This window comes from Dromaius novaehollandiae, unplaced genomic scaffold, assembly GCF_036370855.1.
Source record: "Dromaius novaehollandiae isolate bDroNov1 unplaced genomic scaffold, bDroNov1.hap1 HAP1_SCAFFOLD_40, whole genome shotgun sequence".
Taxonomy (NCBI): domain Eukaryota; kingdom Metazoa; phylum Chordata; class Aves; order Casuariiformes; family Dromaiidae; genus Dromaius; species Dromaius novaehollandiae.
The window spans coordinates 352,196-368,271 of record NW_026991474.1 but is presented as its reverse complement, the minus strand read 5'-3'; the positions used below and the strand labels follow the sequence as shown (position 1 = coordinate 368,271).

Here is a 16,076-nt window from a genome sequence, read left to right as displayed (position 1 = left end):
CATTAGAAATGTCTTCGTCTCATGCCTTCAAGGCTTATTAAGAGTCAAGGAATAAAGAACATTTATCTCAGCAGATTTTAACAGCAGCTTCAGAAGTACAACAAAACAAGGAACCAAATAAATAGGCACTACTGGGTGACTTCAGGACTTGCTTTCCCCAAACACATCTGAATACAACAACTGCCAAGCTGACATGCAACACTGGTCCCCTCCTGAACCCCTTCCCTCCTCAGCACCCCAAAATAAAGTGTCTCAAAAAAAGAGTCTGGGGAGCAGAGCAACATCACTAAAGCTTTGCTGACCTATATAAATACATTAACAAGGCATAGCAATAGGGAAAAATCTTTATATCCCTAAACTTCAAAGACTGTGCTACTTCATATTCTGTGATACTACACTCTCATCCTTCCGGCTCATCACTCTCATCTCACTTCTAGTACTACACTTTAAAGTTCACTTACCCTTCTCCCCTGGGGAAATATAGATAATTATAAACATAATTATGGAAAAGATATCGTTTACTCTTGCTAGTTATTTGTATCATACTATGAAACAACAGAATAAAGTCTTTTATACCTTGAATGACAATGGAACATGTTGCTAATTAAACCATTTGAATTATCTAGAAATACATGCCAGAAAAACACTGTATTAAAAAAGTCTTCTATAGAAATTAAGCAAGCAAGCATTCTTGCACTAGGCAATGAGATGGTTGACTTGGGAGGCTAATGAATTAGTCTAAACAATTTAAATCTAATTTAATTTAACAATGTAGAGCACTTGTGCACTGCAAAGCAACAGATAGTCATTTGTTTCTTCATTAACTCCAAGATAAAATTGGTGATTACCCTTCCATGAATTATTTTACTGAAGAGGATAGCAAGCAAATTTTATATTTAGTCATAAAAGTTCATGGCTAATCCCCAAACAAGCAAATGTAACCAGTGAAGGATACCAGTGAACATAATACAGACCAGCTGTGGCTTAGGGTAGACCAATTCTCCCATTTTATCAGTTAGTAAACAAATGTTTATACAAAAAATTAACGTAGCATTTTAAATTTGTTTTATTCCTACAAAACGCACAGTGTACTCTCAAAACAGCACAATGAAACTTAAAATGTGGCAAAATTATACATTGAGAATGCTGAGCTTTTGGTACCGCAGAAATATCAACACAACTGAACCCCCCACCCCATTTTACCAATAAATTTATAAACTTGCCTCAAAAGTGTTGCCAGTGATATCAAATTCTGGTGGTACAAAGGTGCCCTCTGGATCATCTTTGAAAGAAAGAGTAAATGTGTCACATTAAAAATTAATACTTGTATTTATTTAAAGTACATACTAATTTGGCAATACATTCATGATACAAAAGAAACTAGATATTTAACAGTATTTTGGTTAACTCATATCTGACCTACGAAGATCATGTTATCCATATTTAGAGTACCATAAATAAAACGAAATGCTATTTTCAACCTTCCTGCAAAAAAACCCATACTTCCGACTAAGAAACAAAACAGACCAAAAAAAGAGAGCAGAAATACATTTAACCTGTCTGACCACTTTTTGCAGGCCTTCAGACATTTATGTTTGGACCAAGTTATCACCTAAGCTGGTGTGGCTCAGCTGTGGCTTGCAGGTTTGGTTTGGTTTGATTTGATTAATGGGAAACTTCCATTCAGTTTTCCACTAAAGACTTGGGGGATAAGGGTTCAGCCAGCAAAAACAATCCGAATAGCTAATTGACTCCTCTTCTATGGGCCAACTTTGAACCTTGGCCTTTCTGTTCTTTTTAAAATTACTATCTTTTTATTATTACGATAAAGTTGGAAGTGCATTCCCCATCTGCACGCTGCTGAGTGGAGAACTGAGTTATTGCCACAGTCACTGCTGAGTCAAGAGGTAGAAGGAAAAAATGAGCATCCTAAGAGGGACTGAAGCTGCTGCTGCATTCAAGCATGCATGTAACATCACACTGTACTGATGGCACATGAACTTGGTCAAGAACACTGGGGTTAAAGAGTGCCTGACCAAAAACCTCATCTTCAAGTACATATTCAGCTTACCCAAACTATCCTTCTGTGAAGCCAACAGATGACAGATAGCATTTATGAGCCTATCTATTTCCTTTATTTAAAAGGCTATATAAATATATGAATGCTATAAATTTCCTTTCTCAACCAGGGGCAGAAATATGCTCACAGGTTTTGCATACTCATACACAGCTTTAGCTCTAATAGAATTTTTGTGCCTATATTTAAGCAGCAAAACACACAGCTCTTTTATTGTGAAGATACTAAACTCATATATCTGGTAGAAAGGTCCAGAGAGGACTTGCTTTACGTATTTATATATTGCAGCTATCTGGCATGGTTGAACATCCAGATGCTACTAACTGATTTAAAGCTCCTTAGAACATTCCTGATTCTGCTTCCCCACTGAGAAAAGATGATACACAACTAATTCTGCATTTTTCCCCACACACTTTTTCCTGCTATTTTTTTTTAGGGGTGGGGGAAGGAGGAGGAAAAGGGGAAGGTTTTGTTTTTCTCCCATAGATTACTCCTCATTCTGTCCTTCTCCTTGCTACCCTTTCCCTTTCTTTTAATGGGATGGTTTAAAGTCTGCACAAGCATACGGTTTTACCACTGGTGAAATTCACTGGATTCTTGCAGTATAATGTTTACAATGGAGATTTGTCTGATTTGAAGAGACAAGAGGATATAAGAGGCCTTTGGCACAACACCCCGTTGGATGTCTGTCACTGGCTTCAGAGCCACAGAAGCTGCAGGAAGCAGAACTCTCTGCTGAAGCTGTGGTGACAGGCTGTTAATTTTCACTTACTTTAGGAAGGGAAAAAAAAAAAAAAAAAGTCTGGCAAGCAGATCCAGAGGTTATCACTGTCCTCCAGAAAAATAGATCCATAGGCTACAAGTACAAGAAAGCAGAAAGGCAACTTCCAGAAGCACCTAACTAGCAAATTGTATTTTCAAACACTAACAAGAATGGAGGCAAAGGCAGGGCGGGTGGGGGGGGGTGGGGGGGATCCTAGGGCATAGATGAACAGGGAGAAGAAATAAACAGTGTATCTATGTAACTTCCAGCATTTCAAGGAAAAACACAACCTTCTTTAAACAGAACTAATGAAAAGTCACTTCAAAGTATACTGTGTATCCAGAGAACAAAATCTTGGTACACCATTTGCTTTGCACAGGAATTCCCATTAGCCCACGTTTTAAGCACTTGAACGTAGGCAATGTCATGGATCAATTGCTTGCCAGCTATTCAATTAGACTAAAACAAGTCATGCAAAGCACAAAACAAATACCACAACAACTATGAAAAAAGTTTTATGATGTTACGTTCTTATTTGAAATACGATTTTTGACTCTAAAGAATGCAAATATTAGTCTAAAAACTACCTTATCCCATTCTTTCCAACTACTGTGATCTAGATTTTGACTAAGAAAAAAGCAACAACACTTATTCTGACATCCTTTTAAAAAGGAATTAGGTTAAAGAAGATATAATAAAAATCTGAATAGAACATATAGGGACTAGAATGGATCTTCTAGCTACAAACTGATATAACTCTAAAGGGACTGGAGAAAAAAAGTGGGGGGTTTTTTGGCTAATATTTCTAGCTGGGAAAAGTCTTCTGGTCAAACTCAGAAGTCTTTGCTGACCGTTCACAAAACTGAGCATACTGTTTCATACAGACTGATATTCACCAACTTCTGAAGAAGTTTTGTATTTTTTCCTTCATTTTAATTAAGGGTCTGAGGAATAGAGTATAATGCTTTACTACAGCCTCTCACCATGAGTCTTCATACTTTTGAAACAAATTGCCTGGAAACACAAATACTTACCACTGAGCTGTTCCATGAAGCATACATTGCCATTGGTGTTAAAAGCCAAAGTGTCAGGAGTGATGCAGAGTGTCTGGAAGATCACAGAATGGGCAATGCTCTTCAGAGAGCGGCTGCACTCCAGGCAAATTGCCCAGATATCTTGCTCCGTGAGACAGTTATCCCGCAGTGACAAAATATCAGCAAGGGACACATTCTCCTGCCAAGACATGAATTCATAAATTACTCTGCATTTCATGACATTACTTGTAGCCAATTGTGTCAAATGTAATCTCTGATACACAATGTAAAGCTTCCAGCAAGTTCTCAGACTTTCTAGGACCCTGATTAACACCCCAAGAAACACCAAGTGCATGAAATCATGGTTAACACCATAAGTCTCGTAAGGAGCACAGTTAACCTAAATGAAGGTACCAATGCATGTTAACAGGAAAAAAAAAAAAAAACCAAAAACGTATTTTTGTGAGCTATTCAAACTATATCAACCCTGCACCAAAGGTACGGAAACTGAACATTCAGAGGTGAGAGCAGAGAAAGTTTTTGTTTAATCCACATCTTTCTTGAACTTTCCCGAGTGCTTTTGCATAAGCTACTTTTAAATTCTCTTCACAGCAGTTCCCTTTGCCATCTGTGATCTGGGGAAAAAGTACCTTCCTAATTAAGCCATCTTAAGAATGATGCTATTGTGAGGATTAACTGTGTAGACCATTTAATAAGCCCTCCAAAGTCCAACATGCTGTTGGAAAGTTTTTCTTAAGCTTTGACTTAAACAAAAATACAAACGCTTCGGTTGTCCTAGGCCTCCCCTCTATGTCCAGGGTTCTTCACAATCATAATAGTTTATGGACTTAGAAACTAAGTTACTGTCCTAAATTATAAGTCTTTCAACTTACAACTTTCCTTTGACTTTGTCACTAAAGGAAGGCTATAAAGAGTCCAGTTAAAAAAAATGGCTCTGATGTGGCTTTTTTGGTCAAGACATTCAGAACTAATGCTTGATTGAATGCAGCTGGACTTTTTTTGTATGTTGTTAGAATACTGAACTAATTCATCACCCGTAGCTAGAGAAGTAAAATTTCCATGAACTGGAAGACCTGAGAACAAAAACAAAATTTAAAAACTTTTTTTTTTTAAAAAAAAAGCCTGATTCTGTCTGTAGGAAAGATAAACAGAAGAATGGAAATATCTACAGAAGTCACTGTGTGTATCAAAACTATACTCACTATTAATCATGCATAATACATTTCTCACTAATTTATATGTGATAATTAAGAATAAAGCCTTTACTTCTGAATGATAATAAATATACCTTCAATTCAAGATGCACATCAATGCATTTAAATTGGGTGGCCTATTAAACTCTCTCTAGAATGGCAGAATTTACCATATTGAAACTAGAAAGTATATCATCATCAGCAAAGCAGAATGTGAGGTATCTTACAGTTCAGAAACGCAAACTGAAACTTAGTGGTTTAAACTTACATTGCCGAAGAGGAAACTTGGAAAATATAGTTTTCACTCAGTTTACATAGCTCAATACTGAAGATCATCAATAAGATTGGACTACTATTTACAGAAGCTGTAACAGTTTATTAACAAGATTTTCAGAGAAGGAAGTATTGCACTCATCCTTCAAACATGAGTCCAAAATTTATTTTGCTTTTTAGTCCAAAGTGCAACGCTTCATAAATATGGGGGGGGGGGGGGGAAATGCATAGGAAATAAAGCACACTTACTATTATATGGTTCTATTTTTAATGTTCTGATTTTCTGTCACTTCTGAGGAGGGACTAATTTACTAACAGCAGTATTACTACAGTGCCCTCTAGCACTGCTCATGGAGCTGGGCCTCACAGGAGCTCAGCGCTATGTAGTAAACAGCAAGCGCCCTTGTAGTTCAGCTACACGAGACAAGAGCTCGCATTGTTTCTCTCTGCCAACTGTACTCGGCACAATGTGCATAATGCTGCAAGTTTACTGGCCATCAAATTTTGAGGGTGGATGAGAAAATTTTATACATCTTTATGGTGTAGTTCTTCCAAGCATGGAGGGTGGCACATGGTTCTTATGTCTGAAAATATAAGCATACGACCAGGAGATGGACCACAAACCACAGGCATAGGAGTTGAGCAAGCTGATAGGTAGGATGGGGATAGAATTGGACAAGAAAGGCACTGCAAAACATATAAAATCTGCAAGCTTTTAAAACAGCCTCAGTGTCCACTTCCAATCATGACCAGATATCAGCCAAGCTTTGAGGTTACTTTGTGGTTGTCAGGTGTGACCTCAGAGCTGACATTAATCAGCAGTAGGAAATATCTATAGTTCTGATCTACAAAGCCATCTTTGTCTTGTGGTTAACTTCTTATTTGGGAGTAAATGAAATGTGGTGATGATGTCATGTCAGACAAGCTTATCTTCACTTCCAGTGAAAGAGAAATTTAGGTAAGGCGAAAGGAGGAGAGGGAAAAAAAAAGGCCTATGAAATGCTGAACAGTCAGTGGCTTACATCAAAAATGGATGGTGAGCGAAGATATGAAAACACAGCAACCCTCCCTCCTTCCAAAGACCAGCAGGTGAAGTTATTTGCTTCACAGAACCCCTGTATTTTTCCAAATGGCCAAACTATCTTGGGTTAGTTACCACAGCTGCTCTTGTAGCAAAGCCATGTCAATACAGGGAACCAAGCACTGTAAACAGCTGGGACATGCATTCAGCTTGCATCCTCAAAACAATAAAGAAACAGAGTCTTCACTGAAAAAAAAATGGTTTCAAGAATATAACACAGGAGTTTCTGGTAAGCTAGACCAAAGCCTATCAGAAAAAGCACAGCCAGCACCCATACATGACTGACATACATACAATACTTTGTCTGGACCACTGGAAAGTTGCAGTAAAAACTGGAGCATTCGTTACATAACGGAGATGCTGATGTCTTTCCTCCCTCATCTCATTATCAGCCAAAATGACTTGCAAAAAGCAATTACTGTTTAATAACTATGAAAAGTGAACTGGTCAGATAACCATGGTTTAATTACGCACTTTAGTTCTCAGTTTTCCCTTACATTTTCTTCAGAAAGTATAAAATGATTCAGCAGTATATGTAATTAAGCAAAGGGAGGGACAGCAGGAGGAGAAACCCATTGGTCACAACTTCTCTAAAAAAATTAAAACAAAATATTAAGGCACCTTTGAGACCAAGAAAGTCCTAGTAAAGAAAGGTGTTTCAAATACACCCTCATCCTCAGCACTCCCTGCTCCTCTGCTCTGGCAGCTTTCCTGTTGCGCCTGTTGGCTTTTGCAAAGCAGAGGAGTCAGCCACCAGCCTCTGCCCTTATGCTTCCCCTCAGCCAAGGGAAGCCCAGGCTCCGCTAAATGACTAAGCAGCTAAAAGCTCAGGTGTCTCAGCATTCACAGCCTTCTGGCAACTAAGTCTTGTTGCAAAGGGTTTTTTTTTTTTTTTTTTTTTTTTTGGTACTTTGGGACACAAACCTCAAAACAGTCTGTCCCAGAACCATGAAAAATACACCAAACATGATTCATTAAATCACTCATATTTAAAGGAAAACACTGGATGCTGAGGTAAACCCATTGACTATTCCTCCAAGCAGCCCTTTTAAATTAACTTCTCCAATCACCAGGTGATAGGTCATACTCGCTTTCTCTACAAGGTTATTTAATTATGAGTAAATGTGTAAAAGGAGGCCTCTTCCCTCTGTATTTTGCATGTACCAGTCCAAGGAGGCCTACCACAGTGAATGCTATTGATAACGGAGGAGGAGAACCCATCTGACTGACAAAAAGAAACTCTAGACCAAGACTGGAAAAATCAGTTCAGCTAACAGCAGAAGAGCCAAACTCTTGACCAAAAAATGGATTGTGAAACTTTGAAGGGACTGTTTTTAGCACACCCTCATTTCCTGACTCAGTTTGGGTCCATGAACCAGGAGATATAACAAGATATAAACAAATCTAGATCTGGTTTCGGTGTGTAAAACCAAAAAGTTATCATTTTATCAAAATATTCCCTGGGGGTAAGGAACACACTTTACATGAAAGTATGCAAAGAAAGATGAGCAAGAGGAAAACCAAACACATTCAGGCAAACATCATTACAGAACAGGATTCAGTTACAGGTTATTTGGTGCAATAAACACAAAATAAACAAATTCCCCAGCTTATTTCCCACTGACAAAGGCCTTTTTTCACACAGGGCCATAAGAAACGGCAGTACAAAAATCTGTTTGGCCGCTGCTGAAACCGCTTTTGCCCATGTAAGAAATTCTGCCAGGTACTAGAAGGAAGCGTGCAACATGACTGTGCTGGGAACCCCGGGCACGGCAGGAGTTACGAAACACCGCGCGCAGCGGCGATGACTCTGCTCGGCACCGCGGAGATGGACCGGCACCCAACAAGCCAACTCAGCAACTCGGTAGCTGGGATTATTATATGTGATTAAAGAGTGGCCAGGGCAATGCACCAATTTATATGTGATTGGCAGCTGTCAAAAGCCTCAAAACCTACCTCAAAAATATTAATTCAGGAATGTTTCTATAGTAGGGCTTTGTAAAAGCGAGAAGGCAGGTCACAAATGCCTTGACAGCACAAAAAACAACGGAATGCTTTGGAGAGAGGTAATTTCACCTGGCAACTTTCTTTTTTTGGGGGGCTGGATTTCGGCAGCAGCTCCCCAGAGAGGCCTGGCGGAGGGGGACGCGGTGCCCCCGGGCCGGGGCCCTGCTGCCCGCGGCCCCACTCCCAGCGCGGCCCCGGCCGCCGCGGCGCAGGTGCGGCCCGGGGAGGGGGGGAAGGGGGGGCCGTGCCCGCACTCACCTCGTCCTCCAGCAGGGTGGGCAGCGGCTCGAAGTCGTAGCAGCTCACCGCCTCCTCCGCCTCCTCCTCCGCGTAGAAACCGGCCTCGGCGGCGCCGACACCCTCCATGCCGCCCGCGGAGGCACCGGCGGCTTCACCGCCGCAGCCGCGCCGCCGCTCATGCCCTCGCCCGCCCGCCGGCTGCCCCCGGCGGCGACCCCCGCGGCGCCGGGCCGGGCCTCACGCCCTCCCTGCTTAACCCCTTCGCCCCCCGGCGGCCGCAGGGGGCGCCCCCGCCTCTCCCCGCCGCGCCGCCGCCGCCCGGCTAAGCCCCCGGCGCGGGAAGCGCTGCCATGGCAACGCGGCCTCCCCGCGGCGCCGCCGCCCTCCTGCGGCCGCCCGCCCCGAGGCCCCCGCGGCACCGCCCGCGCCCCGCCCCGCCCCGCCCTGCCCCATCCCGTGCCGCCCCGCTCGGCGGCGGCCACCGAGGGCGTCAGGGGCCGGCGCGGGGCGTGGGTCCGGCCGCGGCCCTGGCGACTGGGCTGGTCGCCTTCTCCTCAGCAGCCCGGGCCGCCGGGTTACTCCCGCGGCTGAAACTAGGCCGGTGGCCAGGGGTTTGGTTCCCCACACGCGTCCGAGCCGCAACAGGCACAAACAAAGCCGTTTTCGTCAAAGTGGTTATCGGTTTATCCCCCCCAGCCCCGGTATTTTTGCTGTTCACCCGACTGGGGTACCTCAGGTGACCTCAATGCTCGCTTTAAACCTGAAGGTTCATGATCGAGGTTCACAAATAGTACGAGAATATGGTACATTTTTGTTTAAACCACCATATTTAAATACGATTTGTGGGAAAAGCAGGTTTCCGCTTCCATGCAGCGACGGGGAACCCGGCCTTCTGCCGGAGACAAGCCCCTGCGCCCGCTTTGCCGGCCCGCGAGCGGGTACGTCCTGGCTCGGCTCGGTGGCTGTGCACAGCCCCTGCGGAAACTCCCTTCTCCGTGGTAGCAGGGTGCTGATGGAGCGAAGAGGCTGTTTTCTTGCCTCATTAAATTTCACAACTACAGGTAGTTGGAAAATGATAGCGCTATCTGTGTTATTGTTTCCTATATTCCTATAATTTTATGTCAAAATAGAGTGTGCTAACGGGTTCATCTGTGCACAATACATAAAGCAAAGCAAGGGTTTTATATTCTATTTCGTATGTAGTACAAGAGTAATACTCTACTAAAATATGCATCAATAAACACCATGGAACAAAGAAAAATACTCTGATTAACTGTCCCATAAAGATCATCCTTTAGCAGTTATAAGATTCTTCCCAAATTAAATATTAATTGGATATATTCCATAATTATGACATACTACTTAAAAAAAACCCCCAAACATTGGATTTTTTCGTATATATGCTGTCCTCTTACTAACATTTTGAACTCAGTTGATGGGAACAAAACGTTTTTCATGACTACAAATGTTTCTAAAATATGTGTGTTCATAGTTGGGTAACTCAGGTTTTTAACTATGAACGAATATTAGAGCATGAGAAACAGTGAGTGCCTGGCACTTCTGGAAACAAGGCCCAACATGACCCCAATGTCAGTACTATTTAACTTATAACACATTTCACCACAGTATTTGGCCAAATAATTTTTTGGGGCAGCATGATCTGCCCAAAGTTCCCTAAGTTCTGGACTCTCATGGACCAGGCGCGTAACTAGTCTAAAAAAAAAAAAAGAGAAAAGAAATTTCTCCACTGTGTAAACTAGGTCTAAAATCTACACTCATCCATACATACAGCTTAGATAAGCACACCATTGCAATCACTTGAGCAAGCAATCATAAACATTTCTGTAAAATGGTAGTTGAAATCAAAACTATGTATGCTTCATGGAAATTGCATGCTTTGAAAGGATGCATGCAGGAGTTTTGAAAAGATGAGTATCTTTTGTTTGACAGATATTCACTTGCTAAAAGCAATTAGTAATTGAGCAAAAGGGCATTTCTCTGTAAGATTAGAAGACTCAGGTTCAGACCTCTACCCTGCAATATTTGGACCTGGGGCTTGAATCCAGGCTTGGGTAGATATTGCCAGAGGAAAAGACTAACTACAGCTGAGTGATTAGAGGTGCTTCAGACCTGTCTCCCTGATCCCCTGGTTAACTTGCTTGTTCCACCGAAGAACTATTCATACCAAGCAGAATATCTACAAAGCAGAAAACAAAATGAAATATTTATAGACAGCATGAAAGAGTGTACTCCAGGTTAATTATAATATATGATAGCACTGGATTCCTCTGTCAATCAGAAGTCGCAGTGGACTTAGCCTTATCACAAGTGCCTTGATAGGCAGGACAGAACTGGAACTAATATGGATTGGTATATTTTCCAGAAAAGTGTCTAATAAACTTCTGCTCTCATTAGTAATTCTATTGTTTTGTGGTCTTCCTTGGTCTCATGATTGAGATAACTTTCAGAAAAAATTAAGTGAAACTTGTTTGATACATTCTTGCAGCCAATTTTCACACGGAAGAATAGTCATCCTTAACATATGCAATTAATCAGGGCCCATGGGAGTTGCTGGGGGACAGTCAACACTACACAGTTCAACATTACAAAAAAGGCATGTAGATGCCTAGATGAAGCCGTCAGTCTGTCTGCAGTGATATTTTCTTTCTTTTTCACAATATTACTTAAAAACTTTAGAGTCCCTAAGAATTCTTTGTAGAGTATTGGCAGACTTTTTGAAAGATGTTTTGATAGATACCTGAGTATCTGTGGAAATAATCTTCTGAGTTTGAGGTTGGCTTGGGTGATAAGAGAGTTCAAATAAAGTAATAGAGGAAAGATGGTTTTAAGAGAATCAGTATAGCTAAGTGAAGTGTAATATCCTTTACAGATGGAAGAATGTCCAAGATGAGATGTCTGTGCTAGATGAGAAAGATCAGTTAAAGAAGGATGCAGTAACTGAACAATAGAGAATAACAGGGACAGCAAGAAGAAAGGACTTGTACTGACTGACAGGCAATCACTGCAGTCAGTGAAAGTGAGGTAACTAACCTATATGAAGTACAACTCTTATAAAGTATATGCAAAAATGGGAATTTTATTACAGAAATGCAAGGAGTCAGGGTAACCTAATGGAAAAACTGGAACTACAGGTGTAGAGTATTATATTAACATAAATATATAGAACAGTATTTGGGAGACCAGGGCAAGAATTGAAGGGCATGCAGGATTCACAAAAGGCAGAAATAAAAACATTCTTGTACACTAAGAATATTATATAGCCTGAGAAAAAGAAAAAAAATGTTAGCATGCATAAAAAGGAATATACTGTGACTAAAAATTGTCTTGGAAAAGTATACTTTAAAGTGTTTAATTAAGGAAGTATCAGAGATATGCTTGCCTCATGATCAGATTTTGAGTATGAGTTGAGATCTTTAATACTAATCACAGCAGGAATAACAATTATTAGAGATCTTGACTTTTTAGCTGTAGATTAGAGATGAAAAAATACTAAAAAAAGGGTAAGCTCCAGGTGTGGTATAGTTATTATAACTGAGGAACCTCTTCACCAAAAAATCTTTGAGGCAACCTGAAGTTTTGTGCCTTAGACATCGTTTAGCATCAAAGACAATAGACTGCATCAAATAAACCTCGTTTGAGTATTCTCACAGTTTAGCATGTGCCCTCAAGCTGTATCTAATTGTGGTAAGTGCAGCAGAGTAAAGGCAGGATTTCCACATAAGGTGTGTTTGCAGCAGAATAGCTGACTTGACTTCTGTTTCTGATCATGGTCAATAGCAGATGGCCAGGGAAGAAAGAGTGTATAAACCAGGTAACTATGTACTTATGCTTTTCCAGTACAGTCTCAGCCTCCAGAGATTCAGTTTAGAGATCTCCTAAGCCAATGGTAATGTCTACCTGTTTAAGAGACACTGGAATATTATTTTTTAAGGAATTTGTCCATTCATTTTTTGAGCCTGGATAGTTTTAACTACCATGTCCTATTGCAAAATTCCTCAGTTTACCTCACATTGCATGAAGTAAATTCTTTGTTTCATTTGAGGCCCCCAAGTTCTTGAGCTGGAAAAGGTGGTGTATATATTCCCTGTTTATCCCCTCTGTTTCACTCACAATATTACACAGCTGTCTTATATCTCCTTCAGTTGCACCTTTTCAGGTTGAAGGGTCTGGGTCTAGTTGCTCACTCACAGAATAGAAACCATTCAATGCCTTTGATCATGTAGTAGCACTTCACAGTGCTTTTTCTGGTTGTGCCTTTATGTAATTAAAAATTGTGAAAGAGAAGGCTGGCATCTGAATGAATGAATGAATGAATGAAAGAACTGGTAGATAAATGGAGGAAAAATGAGAGGTTTTTAAAAATAATATATTAATGACCTGCAAGCTTAAAGTACTTCTCTTAATTATGACATACTGATTTAGTTATGAGCCTCGTGTCTTGTATTTCCAGATCTCTGGGTTCATGAGATATTGCCAAAAAATTAATCAGTGGGCTCTGGCTATGGGGAATAAATTAACTGGAATTCAGGGAGTGACTGTGAGCACCTCCATCTCTGTAATATGATCCAAATACAAGTTACAGGAGAAAGGAAATTATATTTGGTACTATTGTTATACCACTTTGTGCCACTGGTGATGTCTTTCATGTTCTTTTGCAGGTTTTTCCTTTTCATTGTAGCACATCAGTTATTCTTCTTTATAGGTTATATAATCATAATTGACTATTACAGTTTTGGAATACTGGTCTTGTAGATGAAAGCTACACAGTTGTTACATGATAATTAGATTGTGCATTCTCCTTTTAAGAGTTTTGTTTAATGGCAGTTTGCCTGAAGGTTCTCATTTTAATTTAGTTTGGGTGAAACCATGGGAACTGAAGGGTGGAGTGTAAAGAATTGGGTTTGCATGTGTTTGGACTTTTTCTATCCTTTTCAGTTGTTTGATTTTTATTAATCAGAGATTGCTTTAATGCCATGGGCTTTAATACTTTTACAGTCTATAAAACTGCTGTTCTTCCTTTAGCAGTTACATGTATTTCAAGACAGGGAAAAGCTTTCTGCCAGTTGCCAGCTGCTGCTGTCTCTATGGCAGTAGTGAGAAAGCATTATAATAAAAAGTAGATTATGTGTTGCTGCTATTGAACAAACCTGAAAGAATTTGGAGGTAAAGACACTGCAATTTTTTAAACCAGCCCCATTACTGCTACTAATTGTATATGGGCCTGCTTGCCTGAAGTGGCAGGCTAGTTTGTATTCCAAATACTTCAGAATCTTACAAAGACAGTAGGGATATGCTGGCTGTGTGTTTCTGAAGAGGATGGGAAAATTACATGCATAGACTACATACTGTATGGGAAAACCATATACAGGCATTCCCTTTTCATGGGGCTGAATGGTGAAGAACATAGACTTCAGATTCATTAAGTACAGTAATTGGGAGTAATTCTGTCATTATAGGCACCTGTAACATCATTCATCTCATAAATGTATCAAAAACTTCACTTCCTTCTTCATGTTATGAATCTTCTGACTTCCAGCCTCAGTTTATACTGATTCATTTTTTCTCCAACATTACTGTTTATCTCTTAACCTCAGTTTGTATTTCCTTCGAGATTGCCCTGTCACTATGCATGCATCCATTCTGTTGCCGTTGTCTTTGTTTTCCTCTTTTGTAAACAATGCGTAGTCTCAAACCTGTGTTCTAGTCATGATTACTTTTCTACTACATTATGCTTTGCTTGCCTCTATAATACTGATAAACCTATAAAAGTGATAAATTTTGATTTCATAATTTCCTCAGGTGCTTAGGAGATCTGATCTTTACAACTGATTCCTCTTTTATATAGCTCTTTAATATATTTCTTTATGGATGCTTGCACCATTTTTTCATCATCATTATTTTCCCACACACTGTCTAAAGGCTTTGATTTCATTGAGTCTTCTTTGAATGGTAGTTTCTTTTGTCCCCATATGAAAGATTATCAGAGGATTTTTCCCTGTTCTCCTCAGGACATCTTTCAGTTACCTAATATGTTCTTGACTGAACTGCAGCTGCATCTCCAATCCTGGCATAAACTCTGCTAGGTGGCATTCCAGGCATAGATAGCTCCCCCCCATCAAAAAACACGTTAGGGTAATACATTTTGTATTTAGGCATCTCCATTTTCTCTGTCATCCTTTAAATGTCCTTTGCTATTGCAGTTGGATCTTATCTTCCTGTACCAGCTGAAAAGCAGGGAAAGGCAGCAGAAATAAAGATGCAATTTGGCCCCATTGAAGTCAATAGTAAAATGCTAATGGCAAAAATTCCTTTGAAGGGAGTTCATTGAGATGCAAGATCAAAGACTAGTATTGCTTTTGCTTATACAAATGGGAACATAACCTAGTAACGGTCCAACATTCAGATGTGTGGCTTTCTTCTCACCATTGGAAAATTAAGACTAGAGGATATGTAAGTCCAAAAAGCAATCCAATAATAAGTCTTATATTTGGGAATTTCAGACTCCTTGTCCCATTAATTCGATCAGATTATTAGGTTTCTCATAGGCAGTATCTATCCAGAAATGTGCGTGTGTGTATTCACACATATATACCTATAGAGAAATTGTTAATGGGATTCTTTCTGTTATCACTGTGGAGTGTTACGTGACTTCCCTTACTTTGGCATGTTAACACATGCCAGGTATTCCCACAATAGGCTTGTATGGTAGGGAGGAGGCCGCTTTACCTATTTTACATGGCAAAGTCAGGCACCCTGAAAATAAATCACTTCCAACATTACTCAGGAGGCTCATAACAACTGGAAACTTAAGCCATAACCCTGGAGACACAAATTTATGCTGTAATTGCAAAGCATCCTCCAATTGATTTTGAACTGCTTCAGTTTTGGCATTATAACGTTGACTTCATAACATAATATTGTATTTATAATACCTATTGGTCCCCTTGCTCTTTTAATTCATTTTAGTGGTGTTCATTTGAGAACACTAGAAAAAGTTACACAAAAGATCGTTTTATATGCATAATAAAGTCTAATATGATGCCTCTGGCAATTCCACATTGGAAAATAAGCCTCAGGGTGATATCAGCCATCCTTCAGAAAAACCTCTCATAATAATTAACTAAATCTTAAATTCAAATTAAAGAAGCATAAAAATTAACTATATGCAGGCAGAGTTCTCAGCCTGAAATTGCTTATATTTCAGACATTTAGCTATCTCTTTAAGCTTTCCTTTACAGAGATTTATGATATTGTTATGACTTGCTCATAATCACTGAAGGAAAACACTGATAAGCCAAAGAATTCTCCTTTCTGTGGGAGAGTGAATTAAACCACATTGTTTAAACCCTTCTTGAAGTTAATGAAT

General features: G+C 40.1%; 1 protein-coding gene across 1 annotated transcript; it reads right to left on the bottom strand.

Moving 5' to 3' along the window:
* Positions 1–1,211: 1,211 nt before the first annotated feature.
* On the bottom strand, positions 1,212–8,815 carry LOC135326761 (kinase non-catalytic C-lobe domain-containing protein 1-like). The gene is made up of 3 exons (XM_064504527.1): positions 8,708–8,815; positions 3,875–4,073; positions 1,212–1,282 (listed from the first exon to the last, which is right to left on the bottom strand). The coding sequence occupies exons 1-3, from the start codon at positions 8,813–8,815 to the stop codon at positions 1,212–1,214; spliced, it is 378 nt and encodes a 125-aa protein (XP_064360597.1).
* Positions 8,816–16,076: the final 7,261 nt, after the last annotated feature.